Consider the following 20000-nt stretch of genomic DNA (forward strand, 5'->3'; position numbering starts at 1 on the left):
GAAGTATTAGGTTTGTCAAACTTTCGACTTTCCTATTCATGTTTTATTTTTCTTATATGCTAATGTTTCTGTCTCCTTCAGGCTACTGCACACAGCGGAACCTGATTGAGGTCCACTATTAGCACATGTAGTACATGTACTGGTGTCGTGAGCCTGAGCACATTTACGGTAAGTGAATTTATTCGAGTCTTTGTCAGTACAGCATAATGAGATGTGTTCGAATTTTTGGGCAACTATTACAATGCATTGTTTTTTTAATGTGAGTTCTTAATTGAACACGTTCATATCCAACATTGACATATTCAGGGATCGTATTTAAATTAAAGCAAAAGAAAAGAAAACTTCAATTTTTGTTCGCACATGCCCGTCATTCTTGGTCATACAATGACCGTCCACTACGTCTTGGTCCTTCATCGTCCTCAAATCCCTGGGAAAGATTACTCCATTACAGGTATTTGGGCCAATAGGAATACTTACTTTAACTCGATTATATCATAACTAGGCGAAGGACAGTAATTCGATGCCCTCTCCCAAGCGAATACGGAGCCCACAAGGGAGCTCCGTAGTCTCAGGGAAGTCACATGAAGGAAGGGAAATCAATATAAGAAATAGTGCACCCAAAGGACGTCCCACACTACTGGGCCTCCCTACCCAGGGGTCTAAAGCCACAAGGGCTGCCCAAAGGTAGAAGAGTGCTGTGGGTCTGAGGTGGGGTTTTGACTACGCCTACTGTTGTCTCGTGTGACCTGCAAGATCAGAGCTCAGAACGTGCAGGCAAAGCAGAGAATTCTGAAAAATCAGATATTTACTCTATATAGTTTTATTTATCTCGGAAACAACGATACCGGGCGAGACTAGAGGCCCCGGACTTCGGAGAAGCTCTTGAGGCACACTTGTTACTACATCATGAAAGTGGTCCGAGTCACAGTGTCTCATACACTAGTCATGCTGTAGTGTTACATGATAACATATTTTATGTACACGTGGCACCCTCTATCATAGGCGTAGGAAGGTATTTTGAAGTGGGGGAGGGGCTCAGCTGGAGCTGCCCTCTGCTGCAGGGGTCAGAGTTCTCAGCAACTGGGTAACTAAGGAATTTCACTGTTTGTTTAGAGGGAATGTCCTCCCTTGAAGAGTGGGGAGAGGGGGGAGGGCATAAGATGGCTCCCCCTCCCCCCTCCTCCTCCGCCTTTTCCAACGCCTATGTCTATGTTTTCATCCTGTCAGCTGTAAAGGCGCGCGGGTCCATTTGTATTACTCGAAGAGAAAACGGCAGTTAACATGGAGGAAGTGGCTCAGTTGCCGTTTAACAGCGTATAAGAAGTGGCATGCAAGTATTCCATATCATACTGACCCGGAATTATCTTCAGAAAAAGTAAACTACAGTGTTGTTGACCACGTCTGATATGAATCTGTTTTAAACTCCGGCCGAGCCATTGTTGAAAATCGGCTGTTAAAGACATTTTCGGCAGTAGTCTTAGACAAAATTGCTGTCATAGTGTGTGTGCGTGTGTGAGAGAGAGACAGACAGACAGAGACATAGAGAGAGAAAGACAGAGGCAAACAGACCCCTGGTTTAATCATTAAAGCGATATAAGTAAGAATTGTAATTGCTTATACTGTTGATCTATGTATTATATATAGCTCATATCAACTAGCTTTAGGATCTCCGTATCACACATGGTTTCACAGCCGAAGTGGCATTGTTATTCGGCCACCAGCTGGCCTAATCCGGACATGGGGAAGAGGAAGACTGAGAGAAACTAGGAATCGGTCAAATATTGTGCATGTCTGACAGACTTATGACCATGCTGCATGTATGCGTATATTCTAGATAAAAACCTTAGTCATTATTATTATTAATTTACTAATATATTTGCTCTTGCTATAATCATCACCGTAACTGTTATCCATATTATCATTATCATCATCGCCGTCATTATCTTTGTCCTTGTGATGTCACTATCAATATCAGATTCATTATTATTTTCATTTTCTTTGACATCTCGTTATTCGTTAGAACCTCATTGTTGTCCTTATCTTGCGAACTTTTTTTCCATATAATTTTGTGCATTTTCAACTCCAAGCAAAAAAATGTTTAATTAGAAACTATTTTTCTCTTCAGCTTTTGCTGTACATTTTGAAGTAAAAAACTTTATCAATGTAGAGTTGACTTTTAATGGATTCAGTATCAGAAAACTACTTGATAATGTATTGCATTTGGATATTATAGTATATTGCATTATTTTATGTCTGTGTATTTCTGATATCTGAATTTGAACAGTTAATTTGTAAAAATAATAAATAAATACAAATATTACACATATATTGCAGCGTTTGTACATCCTTCAAAACATTTCCAGTCTAATGTAGACATGTGCATATCTTTTCAGGAACCAAAATCGAGAGATGGACGCGTACATCCACAGACAAAAAATGACTGGATATGGAAACAAGGTAATCGAGCTTTGCTTTATTTCTATGTCCTACAGTAAGATCACATTGGGTCTTTAAACTTAATAGCTGGGTTGTAATATAGATGTAAAACAAGATCACATCAGGGCTTTGAACTTAGTATAAACAATGCTGTAATACTCTTAAATCATTAAAACCAAGACACTCTTCTAAGAATATGTGAGGGCAAAAATGGTCTATCTGCATAAATAATCATTGGAAGAAATCTCTTTGTCATGACACATCGTTGGCGAGGGGGAAATTGTGTTTTCAGGAAAGGATTTACTGTATGGCAGTCTCCCTTATTTGCAAAAAAACAAGTAAAAAGAGCCTTGTACATAGTTTCCCTAAAGCACAAAATCATTGTTTCGCCGTATAATAATATACATCGGATGTTACCCCTTCCACGCGGGCAGACTGACCCTTGCAGCCCTAGCACAATTAGCACTTTGCACACTGGGTAGAAAAACAGGCAACGCATGGCACCACTTTGCATATGTTGACGTGTGTGTTCCTGCATATGTGATGCAGAAATGGCCACAAAATAAGATTTCTGCTGATAAAAGTTGTGGCCACATTTTTTGTGCCATCAACTCCCTCCTCTAAAGTGACTTGGAATTTATAACAACCACTATGGCCTCATTTTTTACAAGTTTCGTATTACATTAAGAATAGTTTAATCCATTAACTATTATGTTACTGAGAAACATGATGACTACCTGATAAGTCATAAGAACATAGATCACAAGACCGCAGGCGAGGGCACACCCGCCCACTCGCGGCAACAACAGAAGGCATGTAGGAGTTGTGTCATTGGTCAGCAAAGCCTGGCACATGCCTAGTGGCCCATTTATTATCTATAACAGGTGTTTTGCCATCTTTAACAAAACGTATTAACTGTACTGACATATCATGTAACTTGAAAAACAATTAAATATATAAACAATAATTTTTTGCGCTTTTCATTGTGCATTTAATAAATTACATTAATTCTGGACTCTCAATAGGGTATAAGCTCTGTAGTTGAATCTGCAAATATGTCATGCTCTTATTGGATATATTACACTATAGTGTGAGTGATAATATATATGTCGTATTTTCAAAGTTACACAGCAAACATTATGTACAACCAACGACTGAGTCCTTCATACAACCAAATCATTCCATAGGTAACGGTGTGTAGGTTATGGTACAGCTCAGCGTTGACCTAGGCTTGGACTTAAATCGTCGTGTCACTCTCTAAGAATGACCCTTACACTCTTGCATGTACTCAGGTAAATATATATATATTTATATATATAGGTGCCACAGGGAAGTGACCCAGTAAACATAGGTCTGATAAGGCAAAAAATCGCCCCAGAATGCTCCTATTGCTTGTGTTGGCACGGAGGCAAATAGGACACCGGGAGAAACTCTGGTCTTCCACGGGAGACTTACAGACTTCCCTAGGGAGCCCAGCTGCTTTGGCTGACTGCAGCTAGTGGGCACAATAGGATCCGTTGTGTGGATTTACACAGCTTGACTAGAAAATAAACACAACACAAACTAGCCATCAAGTGATTCATCTGGTGAATGGTACCGGCATTTTCCCTCCCATCGAGGAAATCCGCCCTAGTATTCTAAGCAACTGGAGCTAAAGGCTCTGTAGTCTTAAGGACAAGTTGTGGATCTGCATTTACACAAGTGGAAGTTGTACCATGAGAGAGATCACTTGTTATATGGCAAGTTAGAAAGCTGTGGCAGTGCTTAATCGTTCGCAGTCGTTCGTCAGTTGTCGGTCGAGATGAAGGAGATGAACTGTGTTGTCACAGCTCGTGCATCTCTGAGCTAGAGGTGATGTCTACATCCTCAGACCAGCTCACATCCCCGGTAGTACCGTTGTTATGGGTATTCATGTTATTGTCGTCAGAATCTGAGGATGGTGCCGAGGGAATCCGGCGGCGCAAGGGGCGTTTTCCTTGAACTGGTTTGGGCTCCATTGACAGCGGGTCGCTAGTGTACTGTTTTAAGAGCTCATCTGTGATCATAGCCTCACCAGCACCCTCCTTGGGACACCATGGTCCACCCTTATGTCCTAGGGTTTGGTGGCTCGTAGCATCCTTCTTGTTGTGATGTTCGCCCTCACTGCTGTCACTGTCAGAGTCCGTGGATGAGCCACCTTTTATGAGGTCGCATTGAGAGAGTTCAGAGTCACTAGCGGCTTCTGAGCTGCTAGTCAGTCCAACTCCAGACAACTCTACAACCTCAATGAACTGATGAGTTGGTGTCTCTTCATATTCATCCTCCTCTGGATCCTCCAAGAGGTGGTGTTCTATTCTTCCTCTGACTGGCGACCCATTCTGGCGAGAGGCATGGCCTTTGGTGGATGACTTTGGTTTGTGGACTGGAACGGTCCAAGCCAGACCAGTTGGTGAAACACGCTCCACTTCACTCCCTCCCTCACTGCTTTCGGAGGCACTGCGCCCAGACTCTGGCTGACTGCTGTGGCCATTGGAGTCAAGAGACTTTCCGTTTATTTCTCCGACTTTGCCGTTCATCCCTCTAGCTTTCCCAAAAAAATCCTTGGGCTTTCCATTAATGTTTTTTGATTTCCCATCCATATGAAGTCCATTCTTATTAAGGCTGTTGGTTCTGTTGTTGTGCATGACTCTTCTGGCTTGTGTTGGTGTCCGAGGACGGTCTGCGGCACTTAGGGAAGCTGTCCGGTGTGGTCTTGGTCTGGGGGATGGTGGCAAGTCCAGAAAGCTATCATCGGATTGCGAATCGTTTAAATCCAGAATGAACGAGACAGAATTTGATTTTTCCACCACTGCCTTGACACAGGGTGATGGTGGAGGAGACTCCAGGGAAACTTCCTGCACTCTGCTGTCTCCGTTCATGCCGTCATCTGGCGACAGGCCTAACCTGGACCTACGCTTGCTGGCCTCACTCTTAGAGGGTGACACTTTCCCTGATGGAGTACGGCCAGCTACCCTGTGGAGACACACAGAACGTGTTAGAGAAAAGAGAGCAAAAACTAGAAGCGTGCCACCTGAAATGTTTTGAGTATATATTTTTCTTAAGATATTTTCTTTATAGGCCTTTTACCTGCTGTGAAAATGAAGTAATCATAAACCTGCATACACATAACAAAAAAGCTTTGACTATAAAGCCATTGCCAAAGCTAATACACCTCTCTATATAAGAAAAATGCCTGATCTGGGTCTCATTAGGTCTATTTTCTCCAAAGAAAAAGAGTCAGGTCCATGAACAAAATCAAATAGTGAAAGCAGGTAACTTTTATAACATAAGTGCTGGGGTAAACAATGACATTTATTTCCTGAGGTTATCATGCAAGGATGCTGAAGAACTAATCCCAGTTCTGATACTGAGGAATTAAGTGCAGTAGTGAAAGGGGTGGGGAGGTAAATCATGGTAAAAGTTTTGACAATAAAAATATATTCTAACTGCAAAAAAGCTATTGTACATGTGGAAAGAACTATATAACATACACAACAGAAAACTAAACACTACTAATCACTAATAATGATCAGATAAAAACTCCTTACGTGAAGTATTAAGATGGTGGTGCTTTAAGACTATCATATTGCATCAAGAATTTCAGTGTAATTTTTAAAGATATTAAAAAACTGCTTTAGATTACAAGGTACCCCATACTGTAGCTGGATGAGAGTACTTAAGGAAAGTTGTTACCCAAACTGATATATACATCTGCATTCTAATTTTGAAATAACATTGCCTAACACATCTACTTTAGCTGTATATGCTTTACAAGGCATAGGCAACATTTAAATTCATTAATAGCTGGTAAAGCTGCCAAAATATGGCATCAAATACACTGTCTAATAAGAAATGCAGACATAACATCTTTGAACTACAAAATTTATTCATCAAGATCTTATGTGAAACATTGCCAGTTAAGGGGTGTGTTCTTGCAACTGTGTGCTTGGGACCAGTCAAAGTGCCCGAAGAATAACTTAAGTGCAAAATTGGTGCAGATGTGCCGGGCAGTGGGTGACAGTTGTGCAGGGATACGTACCTGGGTGATCGGGGGGCAGCCTGAGGGGAGGACGCCCCCTCTTGGCGCCGTGCTGATGCAGGAGATCGGCTCACAAGATCTGTAAAAGGTGACCCGGGAGTCAGGTGTGCAGGCCGGTGGTCAGACCAGAATAAAGACTAAAGCATGGGGGTGGGCCGACAGTTGCTTCTGTGCCGGTGAAATAACTATATAACTATGATTTTGGTGACTTGAATCTCTGGGCTCTTGCCCTGCTCTCCAATGATTTGGTTTGTATGTCTGCATTTGTGGATTTATGGAAAAAAGCACCTGTATTACTGTACCATTATTGATCAAATAATTACTTCAATAATTGCTATGAGATTAACTATTTAATGAAGCTTTCACTATCCAATACATGTAAACATGCAGCAGCAATACAGTATTACAAATATGACAAATACTGCCAAAATTATGATTATGCTGGAGGGAATAACGAAGCATTCAGCCCTTAGCTTTTGTTTTTGGATGATGTAGTTTTCATGTATGGTAGCTGGTCTTACCATCGGCTTCATGTGTGCATGTGCAGCATTCCACAGTATTATACAAAGGTAGAAGGTTCCAGTTATCATGGGAGCTCCACAAAAATCCTATTTACCAGTGTATCAATATCCAACAGTAAAATGAGAGGCCATACACATTGCTGTTTTGGTGACCAAAAGTCCTTCAACCTCCACCAGAATGCGGTGCTTTGGATAGAACTTCATGCAAAATAAATGTCTGTGGAGGCAAGCACATGCAGCCTAAGCCTGGCAGATAGACACGTGATTGAGCTCACCAAGTATAAGAAGCAAAATGAAAGGAAATACACATGAACAACTTAAATGCTACAGATCCTTCATCAGAAACAAGGAAAAATTCCCATTTAGATATCCATGACATTTTTAAATCACAGATGTTCAACAAATGAGGATCTACCTGGTCTACTGCCTCCAAATAGACATCTGAAGCCTTGTAAAGAAGTATGTGTATTTCAGCAGAGTACATATTAATTTACAGGGCTGTACCACACTGCTACTTATGAGAAACACTGAGCAGTCTACAAACCCACCATGGTACTGATGTTGTTACTATCACTGTCTCTTTTGTTGCTTTAAAGCGTGAATATTTTCTTGCCATACTACCCAGACCCATTATGAGATGATATTGACTAAAAATATACCAAAGATACACATTTCAAATATAATATATATGCATGAGTGCTAACATAGCAAGAATCTTTGATACAAGATAAAAAAAAATCAGGATTTTAGGGGAATTGTGATATCCAAAATTATAGATATTGTTCTAGCAGCTGTTTTTGTTTAGGACAGCTAAGAAAGCAAACATACCAAGGGTAGAGGAAGGCATCGATGTTGACATGATCTCCTCTCGCTGTCGGAGTTTCCATGCTAGTTCCTCATTCTCTAGGCTCAGCCGTTTGTTGATGTTGGACTCTCTCTGGTAGGTCTCGATTAAAAGTCTGTGTTCATTGACCAAATGTCTGTAATGCAGATGGAACAATAAGTATTATGAAGAGGTAAATGTGTGAGTATTGTTGCTTATGTATAGCTATAGAAGTTGATGTCCTTTTCACTGTTATATATATATATGACTTTTAATTAAAAATCATGTGAACAACATGTAAACATTGGCAAAATTACTTTGAAAACTAAAGCAAATTTCTACATTCACAGTCTGATGCAAGATTCCACAAAACATAAAATACGCATTAGCTTTAAACTCTCCTTGCTGTATTCTCTCTTACTGACCTTTCAGACATAGATCTCTTCTCCATTTGTGCCTGGAGATCCTCAGTCTTAGCCTGGAGGGCCTTCGACTTTTCTCTGGCTAATTCCAGGTCATTGGTTAGCCTGTCCATTTCTACCACCTGGCCGCGTAGTTCATGGATCTCGGCATTTCTCATCTCCACCACTGTCTTTAGAGACTCAACCTGTGCATAAAGGTATATGGGTAAAAACTATGCTGCTTTGTCCTGAATTAGAAATAAGATACCTAGAAATAAATGCAAGAAGAGATGAAACACCTAAATATAGAGACAATACAAAAAAATACATATACTAAAAAAATTATCCATAAACAATACTACAGTATATAAGATTATGCTTCTGAATGCAAGAAAAATTAAATTCAATGCCTCACCTCACTCTTGAGAGAGGAGCACATTTTCCTCAAGGCCAGCAATCTGTGATCGGTATCATTCAGCAGTGTCTCCTCCAGCTTCTTAGATTGCAGCTTCAGGGCTTCCTGTTCCTGGAGTAATCTCTCGTTGGCCATTTCCAGTTCAGACTCCCGGGCACGCCTCGAGGATTCCAGTTCGCGAAGCTGTTGGAAGTTGGATTTGTATTACATGGAGGAATCACAAGAAAGAAAGAAAGAAAGAAAGAATAAGAAGAGAGGAACTCATTCAATCTCCTTCTCCTTCTCTCTTTTCTCTGTTCATCAATGATGGGTTTTTCTTCAAGACAAGGGGGTATTTCACAACTGCCATGTTACCTTCTGTGTGTGTCGTGTGTTGAGTTCCTGGACAGCACACAGGTGTTTTTCATGTTGAACATCTAGCTTACTGCGCCATTCTGCTTCCATCTGCTCCAGTTCAGCAGAGTGGGCACGACTAAGGTCTTCCCTCTGTGAAAAATAGTGAAAATTAACATCAAGAGAATATATTATGTATATAAATACAGCTATTAAACAATAGATCATATAAAAATGAAGCATTACAAAATCAGACTTTGAGACTTTTTGCAAAGCCATTATAACTGGGGGTAACTATGATTCTTAGAGTGTGAGAATTAACAGCCTGATTCTATAAAGTTTTGCTGCATTACCTGTGCCTGTTGCTCCTCTGCGAACTTGGCCATATCTTTGCGCTGTTTCTCCAGAACTGTTGAAATAATTAGGTTTATATTAGATTATGACGATGGTGATGATAAAAGTAGAAACACGATGACTTCATGTTCGTGCATAAAGAACTGTCAAAATGTGCAGAAAAAACAAGACATAAAAGTCCCACTTTAACATGAGTGGTAAAGATAACTGTGTTTCTATTTTTAAACATGACTTAGGGCTGTATAAATTGCACCAAAGTATCATTTCCAGCACAATATACATTGTACAAAAGCATTTCCATTAGAAAAAAAAAGTTTTAATTCATGGACTGACTTATGAATATAATTTGTCAAAGAAAAAAAAATGGTCCACGGAAATTAAAAAATGACTCGGCAGATATTATATGAAAATGCCCAACTCAAAGCTAACATAGCAAGGACATAGGATGCAGACATTTCCTAAAATTGCGAATGACATGTAACTTCCACCCAGAAAATTCAGATAAACTACAACCCCAAAAACAAAGTAACACACAAATTAAACAAATAAAATAAAATAAAACCAGAGATGTAGGACTTCTTTTCCGCCTCTGACAGATTATTACTATAATCATCATTTCTTTTCTCATATTCATTACTATTGATATTTTGACTGCCGATATTATCATTACCATTATCCCTACTATCATCATTTCTACCATTACCATTTCTTAATTATTCTTGCCATCTTTATTACCATTATTATTATTCACAGTAATAGTATTATTTCATAGTGGTATTTAGAATGGCAATATCGAACATTGGTATTTAGAATGGCAATATTTAACAGTAATAGTAGTATTCAACAGTATTAGTAGTATTTAATAGAATACTAGTATTGAACAGTAATAGTAATATTAATTTAGTAGTAGTATTCAATAGAAAAGTAGTATTTAATAGTAACAATAGTATTAATTTAGTAGTAGTATCCAATAGAATAGCATTATTGACCAGTAATAGTATTACTTTTTCAATAGTATCATTTAATAGAATAGTAGTATTGGACAGAAAAAGTAATATCAATTTAGCAGCAGTATTTAAGGCCACTGACCCAGATCGAGTTCATGCTGGTGCTGCTTGTTAATCTGCTCGAGGGTCTGTCGGTGCTTCTGTTCCAGCTGCTGCGCCTTCTGCTCATGCTCGCTCGCGCTCTTCTCCGCTGCCTCCTGGAGTCTGCGCACTGCTGCTGTGCTCTCGTCTGCCGGAGGGAAAGGCGGTCAGCTCTCAGGGAATAGGGGGAGGGGAGGGAGGTCGTGTCTCATATAAGGGGTAAAGGTTGGTAAATGTGTAGAGTTTTGTGAATGTTGTTAGTTATTAATACATGGAATAAATATGCTGTCAAATATCTTAAAGGGGGATAACAAGATCAAATATCTGAAGAAAAACAAGTAAAAACGAAACGTCATTTACCTCATGAAAAAATAGCAAACCCACTATATAAACAGCAAACAAAAAATAAAAAAAAATCCACCAAAAACAATAATGAAAATAAAAAAATAAAAATAAAACACAGAATTCGAAAAAAAACACTAAACCACTGTACTCGTATAACCCAACACGATGACAGCGTTAACTCCGGGTTATCTTACCAAGGTTGAGTCTGGCTTCAGTGAGTTGCGCCGTCAGTCTCACCACCTCCGCCTTCAGCCGTGGCGTAGAGAACGGTTCGTACTGGAAAGGGAAAAGGAAATGGTCAATTATCGTAATATAGCCATAGTAGGAACGCCCATTTTAATGCTACTAATATGTATATATATATATATATGTGGGTCGCAGTCCCCCTATAGCGTCAGATATACCGATGAAATATATACAAAAAAAAATCAAATGAAATATTTACAAAAAGTAAAAAAATAAAAAAAATAGCATCGTGAAGAATAAATCAGTTTATTGTTTACCAAATCGTGGTTATATCTTACCGTAACCCCCCCCCCAATACTCCAAAATTACGAACCCTTACGAATCCTCCCCGCAATATTCAGGTAACGAATAACAGAAAAAATGTATACATGAAAAAAGTACCATCTCATCAAATATAATGAAAAAAAAACAGACCTAATTACCACCATCCCCCACCAGTGGATCCCCCAGTGGATTGACACTGGGATAAAAATAACCCCAGGCCAATGCGGTTGCCGTCCCATTCCGCTGCAGAAAGAGAAGAAGAAGAGAGAGAGAGAGAGAGAGAGAGAGAGGAGGGGGGTGGGGGTCCTGAATCACGTGTCAGGGAAGGTTTCTTGCCATTCAGGTTTTCTGCTCGGCGTTCGGGGGCCGAGTGGCGTTCGTTTGTCGGCTTTGCTGCTACTATATTTAGTAGTGTTTTAGTTATCATCACCATCGTCGTCGTCGTCATCACCATCCTCATCATTATAATCATCATCCTTATCGCCATCATCATCCTTATCGCCATCATCATTATCGTCGTCATCATCAATCATTAACCCCCCCCCCACCATCGTCATCTCCATCCCCACCACCACCCCAATTACCATCATTATCCCAGCATTATCGGCAAAATCACCCCCGCCGAGTGCATCTCGGCCATCGCCGCAGAGAACAGAAGCCATCTCAGAATAGTGTCGTGTAAATAACCCTTCGTCCGCCTGTGAAAATCGACCCTTAAACCAGGGCCAACAAACTCGTCCGTCAGGGAAGGGGAGAAAAAAGTTTACAGACACAAACACGCACCTACACAAACATACACACAAATACATGCATAAAGACAGGCAGACACAAAAACATATAGAAGGAGGGGGAGAAGATGTAGAAGAAGAAGAAAGAGAAGGAAGAGGAGAAGGAGGAGAAAAAGAAGGAAGAGAAGTAGAAGAAAAAGAGGAAGAGGAGGAGGAGAAGACGAAAAGAAAAAGGAGGAGGAGGAGGAGAAAAAAGGCAAGAAAAACAAACACAGCACACCCTTCGCGAGCCGTAGCCGCTGACCCGCCGCCGAGCGAGAGAGAGAGAGAGAGAGGGGCGTCAGGTGTCATCAGGTGATTAGGTTACTGAACCAGCTATGGCAGCACATGGGCTCTAAATCATATCCCCCCCCCCCCCCCCCGCCTATCCAACACCACAATGGCTGGCTGGTTGACACAGGCCAATGCCATCACCAAGAAAAAAATGAACGAGGAAAAAAATCTGGCATCTTCGTTCGACATGTTATACCAGGAGTCACAGGGGATGGGGGGGTATAAGGGGGATAAGCAAAAAGTGAAATGGTGTTGACATCATACAGAGGCTGCGAAAAAAGAGACGGTGAGAAGGGGTCAGTCAAGAAAAAGGGATGGGAAAGGAGAGAGAGAGAGAGTGAGTGTCACAGGCACAGAAAGGACACAAAACACTCGCCACCACAACGAAATAAACCGTAATGCTTAAAATCACATCTATTTTGATCGCCCGTGACTAACACGCCCATTCCACCCCACTCGTAATGCTCCCAAGACGGAAAAAACACCCATATCTCACCCACGCATAACTCCCGGCCCCTTCCACCCACACCCCAACTTCCCATACAACAACCCGTCACCCCCCCCCCCCGCCCCCGCCCCCGCCCCCACGTACACAATCCGTTTTAAGCCCCAGCTCATAAGCTCCACCGAGAGAGGAAGAAAACAAACACGTAACAGCATGTAAAACGAAACACTGCCGCCAAGGAAACGGGATAAAACGTTCTTAGTACGTTTCCACAGTGGCAACGTTTCGTCTTATGCGTGTGTACGAGTTACTGTGTTTGTGCCCCCCCCCCCCCCCCCCAAACAGAAAAAAAAAAAAAAAAAAAGTCGCATATTTCGCCGCCATTCGGGAGCTTCCGAGGGCGTCCTCTGAGGGGTAAAGCGACCGCCTGTCTCGGGTTCCTTCCATTAAAGGATCTCGGTTTACTTTTATTTTCGGCCGGCTAATGAGCTCAAAGAGATCGCAATACACGAACGAACACCGCACAAAGGCCAGCCTCGGAATAAACAGGAATGAGCGAGAATGAGCACAAAGGGAGAGCCAGATAATACGTTGAGGTGAAAGTAAATGCGCTGAGACATGTCTACCTAAACATGCTCATGAATGCTCGAAATAATAATTCGCTGAGAATAATTTTCTGTTGGATATGGCAAGGACTTTTATCTATGGCAAACCGACTGTAAATCCTATCATATGCCTCCTACTCCCGCTCAGCCATCAGCCGCACTTAAAAGCGAAATAGGCCTTTGTTCCCTGGCGTAAACCTAATTACAGATCCCGAATCTCATGCCACCCAGAGAGGCCTAGTAAAACAATTAAGCGGGCTAATAAACACTTCCCCGGGCGGCCTAAGTTATGGGTTTCCAAAAGGACACTATGCGGGCGTGGTTCGCGGGCGGAGGAACAGGAACAAGGCATCGCGAGTACGTGCGGTGTTGTGAAATGGCTCGTGACAGGTGGGCGTCGATCCCCCCGCAGGTGTGCATGCCCGCCGGCGGAACACGCGCGCGCCCTTTGAAAATCGCCTGGATAATCGGTGGCGCCCCAGCTCACGTCCTCCGTCCGCGGCGCGTGCAGGAGCGGTTTCCAGGTTTCTCTTGCGATTTCTGGACGACGAAGCGCTGGATGACTTCCGCCCGCATCCCCCTGCGACACTATGGATCAGGACCCCCCCCCCCCCCCGCGCCGAAGAAACTTGTTGACGCCTGAGGTGATGGGAAGGTACAAGCGCGCGAGGCCAGGCGATTGACAGGTGATTAGCCCTGGGTAGGTAACGCCCTCCAGCCATGGCCCTGAGCCTGGCACTCCTCCGCCGTGGCACTCGTGAAAGGCGGCCGCCAGGGACCACCTAAGGTGAGCGACGACTCGGGGAACGCGAACCGACAGGAAGGCCGATAATCCTAATCACTAACACGATCGCTTCGCCTCTAAGGTTCGCAGCTCAGCTCCGCCCTCGAGCGTGGCGATCACCTGCGAGCGACATGAGGGCATCTGACGTGTCCCTGACGGGCATCGACGCCGGGCATAAACTGTCAGTAAGCGGGACCCTTCTCAGCCTCCCCCGCCCCCCCCCCTCCGCCCACGAGTCACGAACGAGGACTCCGAAGGCGGGGGAGAGCAGGCAGGGGCGGGGGCGAAGGAGGGGTGGCGGGGCCCTGCGTACCCCGTGTAGGAAGGTGGCCAAGGACTCCCAGCAGCATCCTACGGCCTCCTGCGCCTTAATCCCCAGCGCTCCCATAGCCTCACCTGCCGGGCCGCCCTCCTTCCACTCCTTATCTCCCGAGTACATCGAAGGAGTGGGATTTCCCGAGGGACGTCCCATGCAAATTCCGGCCGAAACCCTCGTCCCGCGTGACGCTCCCACAGATACATTTAAGCACACACACACACACACACACACACACACACACACACACACACACACACACACACACACACACACACACAATAAATAAAAATAAAATATATAAATAAATAAAAACAGTGAGAGAGAGTAAAATTTTTGTCCGTCACTTTTCTTGACATGAAACAGGAACCGTGCAACTACGTCAACGACCAGACCCCAAAATGGCCCAGCCTTCTGCGCTTCTAAATTTACACGACCACGCTTTTGCAGAGTGCGAATGAGGTGCGTCCCAGCGTCCCTGACTCGTCATGAGGGGCGGGTTCAGGGGAGGAAGTCCTGCCGGCGAGGGCTTGCGTTCGCTGGCATCAATTCAACGCCGGATTTGCATAAAACAAACGCCGTTGGGTAATGCGAAACCCAACCTCATTTTGTCCAACCGCAAGATCTGGTTGAAATTACTTTACACTAGTCGGATCGTTAACAAGTTATTTGTGTGCTTATGAATATATGCTTGCACACACACACACACACACACACACATTTCCTCAGACTATGTAATTCTTCCTTGACACATTCTTTTTCTTTCATAAAAGAATTCAAACTCTTGCATCAAAATCGGCCGTGTCTGCGATCACATACCGCCCACACTCCTCACACGAAACGACCCCCCTATCCACCCGCTCTCACCCAGCATCCTTTCCCTCACACCTCATAAAGAGAGATGCTGGAAGGATGCGGGGTCCTGGCCTCTCTCCCACGCAGGATGGGATCCCAGGACTTCGCGCGCCGTCACGCCCTCACCGCCATATGTGGGCTGGCCGGTGCGGGCGGCCTGCCACAGACGCCCATGTTCCCGCGTCGGCCGAGACTCTATCTCAGCAATCACCGGGCGAAGGCAAAAGCAACTCCGGTGTTCTTCGTGAACTTGAACCCCACGTAGCGTGAACGGCGTCACTCGCTCACCTTGACGTGCACACATATGGCGTTTGTTTACATCGCAATAAGCTCATTTCCCTGAGCTCTTGGGGGGGGGGGATGTCCTTTATATGGAAGGACTTTGACTCTGACCGGAGATCGACGCTGTACTCATTATGGGGGCTTTGTGGGGCCTCCACGCCGATGCCATCGAGGTGTCAGGACCTACGTCAGTCCAATACTTTAGAATGGAGACAACTTAATCCCATGCTCTAAAATATTTGTCCTAAATGCAAGTCAGCCTTTTTGTCTTAGTTGTGTGCGCGCGTTTACAAGTGTGTGCCTGTGCGCCTACACACAAACGAAGCGCAGGAGCAAACAAACACTGTCTTACTCGCCGTGTATCTCCGCAGCGCAACCCGACCGCGATCGCGCCCCGCCCCGACCAGCAGCCAGCATAGGGGCCGCTGCGTTGTTGCTTTGCCATAGCAGTCCATGTTGCGAAGGTGAGTCAGCAGGCGACCCGCGTCCCAGGTGCGCCTCCGAGATAAGGCAAGGTCTCACCTGGGCCGCCGCGGACACGCCCACCTCGCAGACTGCGACTGACGTCCAACCACAGGTGCACTGCCGCCATTCTTTGCCTCTCCTCGTCTTTCTGGCTGTCCGATCGCATTTTAAATAGGACACATTCATACGGAAGAAATACAAAAACGCGCTTTCCCACAGGCTGTCAAAAATCTCTAGAAAACTCGGACAGAGAAAAGAAAACACTGCACGTCCATCGTCCAGAATATTACGAGCTGCAATATAACGGCGCAATTAAATAATAAAAGATAAAAAATGTGAAGCTACCGCGCGACCGCAAACACACGTACAGTTTCGAAAGGCTTTGTTCAAACGCAACGTTTCCATCTGCAATCTGACAGATGGCGAGGATCTTAATTCCGAGAAATACAGTAGTCCCAATCGCACTAATTCGAATCAAAATGAACGAGATACGAGTTTACAGCATCGCCTTACAAGATTCGTCTCGCAGATGTCACGTTTACGCCCTCAGAGTACGCCCCCCCTCCCCCTCCTCCTCTCCCCCGCGCAGAAACCCAAACCACGAGCCCCGATGGTCGACGAGCCTCGCCTATCAACTGCCAATTTGGGCCTTACGGTTTTCTCCTGATCCCGCGGCCCACACCGGAGTGCATGGCGAAGTATTTACACAGATGCGTGCTCCCCCGCCAAACCCACGCTCCGATCGGCGAGGCGACGGTTGCAAGTCTACGCACGGCCGGACTTCCTGCTGGTGCTGTCGGAGTCCCCCCCCCCCTTCCTTGTTCTCTTCCTCCGTATCTCATTTGGATGAATATAAACCTATTTGGATAAGTATATACGCAGAGGCTTCAACGGAGGCTGCGCGTCGGTGAACCTCCTGACATTTCTTCTCAACAGCGGAGTTGATCCTCGCACACACACCCGCGCTCACACCAGATTAAAACAGCTTCTACAGTTCAATTAATCTTGCTTATCTCTTTTATCTCTGTCAAAAAATAGCTCAATTGGCAGGGAGGAGATGGAGGAGAGTGATAAGTAGAAGGTAAAAGGAAATAATGAGTAGAAAGAAGAAAATGAGAAAAAATTAAATTAAGAACACGGAGACACAAAAGAGGAAAATATACAAAAGGAAAAGATAAACAAGGAGAAGGATAAGAAGAAAGATAATAAATAGAGGAAAGGAAAGAAAAAGAGAGGAAATAAGACAGATACGAAAGAAAGAAATGACAAAAGGAAAGATTAAGAAAGGAAAATGAGAATCAGAGAAGAGCAAGAAACGAACTCGCACCCCTCCACCCCCTCTCCCACCCACCCCTTCCCATCACCCGACCACACGAGCCTCCACACGACCCGGGCTTCCCTGCGCCGGTCACTTCCTCCAGTTACCATAGACACGTTGTCGCGGCCACATTTCACTCGTTGGAGAGCCCTTCCCTCCCCATATCACCTTCCCGACGCCGAACCCAGATGTGCGGGCGGTATCTACATCAGCGGAGCAAAGATGATACGAAAAGTCTGGCCCTCCCTCGCCCTCCCCGACGCGCCAGCCCGCTCGCGTGTCTCCGCCACTGTAAACAAACGCGGACATTTGCTGATCGCTTTCGCCGGCCGAAATAAATCCGCCGAGAATAGCAAAGGGGGGCAAGAGAAAGAGACAAGGGCATAAGAAGTCGGAGAAGAAAAGAGGAGAAACGACTTTTTCAGATTAACTGCCCGTCTGACATCATCGGCGAAACGAGAAGGGCTCCACACAGCTCGTCCCTTTGCACAAGCACAAGGGTTGGGCGTGAAGGCCTTGGGCGGGCACCGAGTCGCCCAGGCAAGGAATGGATTGTCTACTAATTTCGTTATTCTCGTCGTTATTATTGTTAACAGTATCGCGTTTCTCTCTCTCTCTCTCTCTCTCTCTCTCTCTCTCTCTCTCTCTCTCTCTCTCTCTCTCTCTCTCTCTCTCTCTCTCTCTCTCTCTCTCTCTCTCTCTCTCTCTCTCTGTGTGTGTGTGTGTGTGTGTGTGTGTGTGTGTGTGTGTGTGTGTGTGTGAGTGCTTTTGCCTGTGCGTGCGCCTATGCGTTCGTATGCCTGTGCAATGGCGTGATCACTGTACAACAACCCCACGAACATTCAGCACATGAGCGCAAAAAAGAGAAAAAATACACATCGTAAGAAACGCCGTAAGATCGTATCATTCTCGCAGTACATCAAACTCAATTCCAAAATTACACGGCCATCCAGAACCGCGCTCATTTCTCCATTAAGCGCCGAGCAAAGGCAACGAGCGCCCTCACGGAGCACCCTCGGCGCCCACGGCAGCGACACCCGAGTGGCGTCCGAATCCCCTGATTGAGCCTCGATCCCTCACGCGGCTCCACAAACAGGCCTGTAAGCCACTTCCTGCCCTCGCTTCGGGTAAACATCGGCGGTCGTGTTGCTTACGCTGAAGTTGGTTCTTTTTCGTCGTTGCAGAAACAATAGGAAATATATATATATATATATATATATATATATATATATATATATATATATATATATATATATATATATAAAAGAAAACTATCCATTTCACTACAAGCAACAAGTCCGATGTTTATATATAAATCAATCAATCAATCTCTCTCTCGTGTACATATATATAATATATACATATATATATATATATAATATATATATATATATATATATATATATATATATAAATAATATCTATATATGTACATGAGAGAGAGAGAGAGAGAGAGAGAGAGAGAGAGAGAGAGAGAGAGAGAGAGAGAGAGAGAGAGAGAGAGAGAGAGAGAGAGAGAGAGAGAGAGAAAGAAAATTACAAACGCATCACAGTTACGCACACTTTCAAATTCAAATTCTCAGCCGGGGTCATACGCACATACACACACACAGCCGTGCAACGTTGACCGAGTATCTGGTCAACGGCAGAGGAGTTTAAATCTCGCCCGAACGACCCCAGCTACGTAAAGAGCGGTGCCAAGCGTTACTACAACCACAACATACAACATATAACGCACCCTCCGCATAAACTACATTCTGTACAACACATCCCACAACTGTAATCCCCAAAGTAAAAAAAAAATCCCAACCACGTGTTTTCTTCCCATCAAAACAAAATAAAACATCCAAAAACAAACAAACAAAAACACGAAGGGAAAACGAACCCCTTGTAACTCACGCAAGACACACCAGCACACACACACTGAAAAAAAATACGACAAACACAATAAATAACTGGATTACAAAGACTTTCACGATGAGAAAGAGAGAGTCAAGTCGGGTGTAGAATCTCGTAACAGTGTTTTAGCGGCTCATGACTTTGAGGGGGAGGGGGGGGGACAACGTGCTTTCTACGCCACTCGCCCCGGGCTGTGCACCCCCACCACCACCACCTCCCCCGCCCCTCCCCTCCCTCCTCATATCCTACCCCTCCTCACCACCCTCCCTTTCCCCTTTTCTCCTCCCCTCCCCTTTTTCTCCCCCTCCCTCCCATGTGCCCAAGGGAGATCCTACCCCCCCCCCTCCGAGTGAGTCGTGAGGAAGAAGACAGAAGAAAGAGAAGAAGGATCAGGGATAAGTAGAGAAAAAGGAAAATCAGCATACAATACGAAGAACAGAAGAGGAGAGCCTTAAAAGAAAAAGGAAGAGGGACACCTCGCCGACCAACGCAAGAATCCCCGTGAAAAGCAACTGGAAAAGGAACGGGAGAAGCCAGGAAGAAAGGGCCGCTGGTACCAGGCGCATGTTTATCGTATTAAGAAGGTGTTTGTCAAGTGGGCGTTTTAGAAGTACAAACAAACATCTGGGCGAGAGCAGAGGCCACAGGCAACCCACGCGAACAGGAGAAGGAGGAGGAGGAGGAGAA

The 20000-nt window shown here is 44.4% G+C and overlaps 1 protein-coding gene across 1 annotated transcript in view; it reads right to left on the bottom strand.

Moving 5' to 3' along the window:
• Window positions 1-2460: 2460 nt before the first annotated feature.
• The window catches only part of LOC113806701 (CAP-Gly domain-containing linker protein 1), a gene marked incomplete in the record, with an annotated part of 508820 nt that continues 491280 nt past the window's right edge, over window positions 2461-20000 (bottom strand). Inside the window, 10 exon segments of the mRNA XM_070113745.1 lie at window positions 2461-5427; window positions 6494-6572; window positions 7430-7462; window positions 7843-7994; window positions 8263-8444; window positions 8654-8836; window positions 9008-9139; window positions 9340-9395; window positions 10430-10576; window positions 10968-11049. Of these exon segments, the coding sequence (XP_069969846.1) occupies window positions 4260-5427; window positions 6494-6572; window positions 7430-7462; window positions 7843-7994; window positions 8263-8444; window positions 8654-8836; window positions 9008-9139; window positions 9340-9395; window positions 10430-10576; window positions 10968-11049 (2214 nt within the window).

The sequence above is a fragment of the Penaeus vannamei genome, chromosome 34 (assembly GCF_042767895.1).
Source record: "Penaeus vannamei isolate JL-2024 chromosome 34, ASM4276789v1, whole genome shotgun sequence".
In the NCBI taxonomy this organism is placed as follows: Eukaryota; Metazoa; Arthropoda; class Malacostraca; order Decapoda; family Penaeidae; genus Penaeus; species Penaeus vannamei.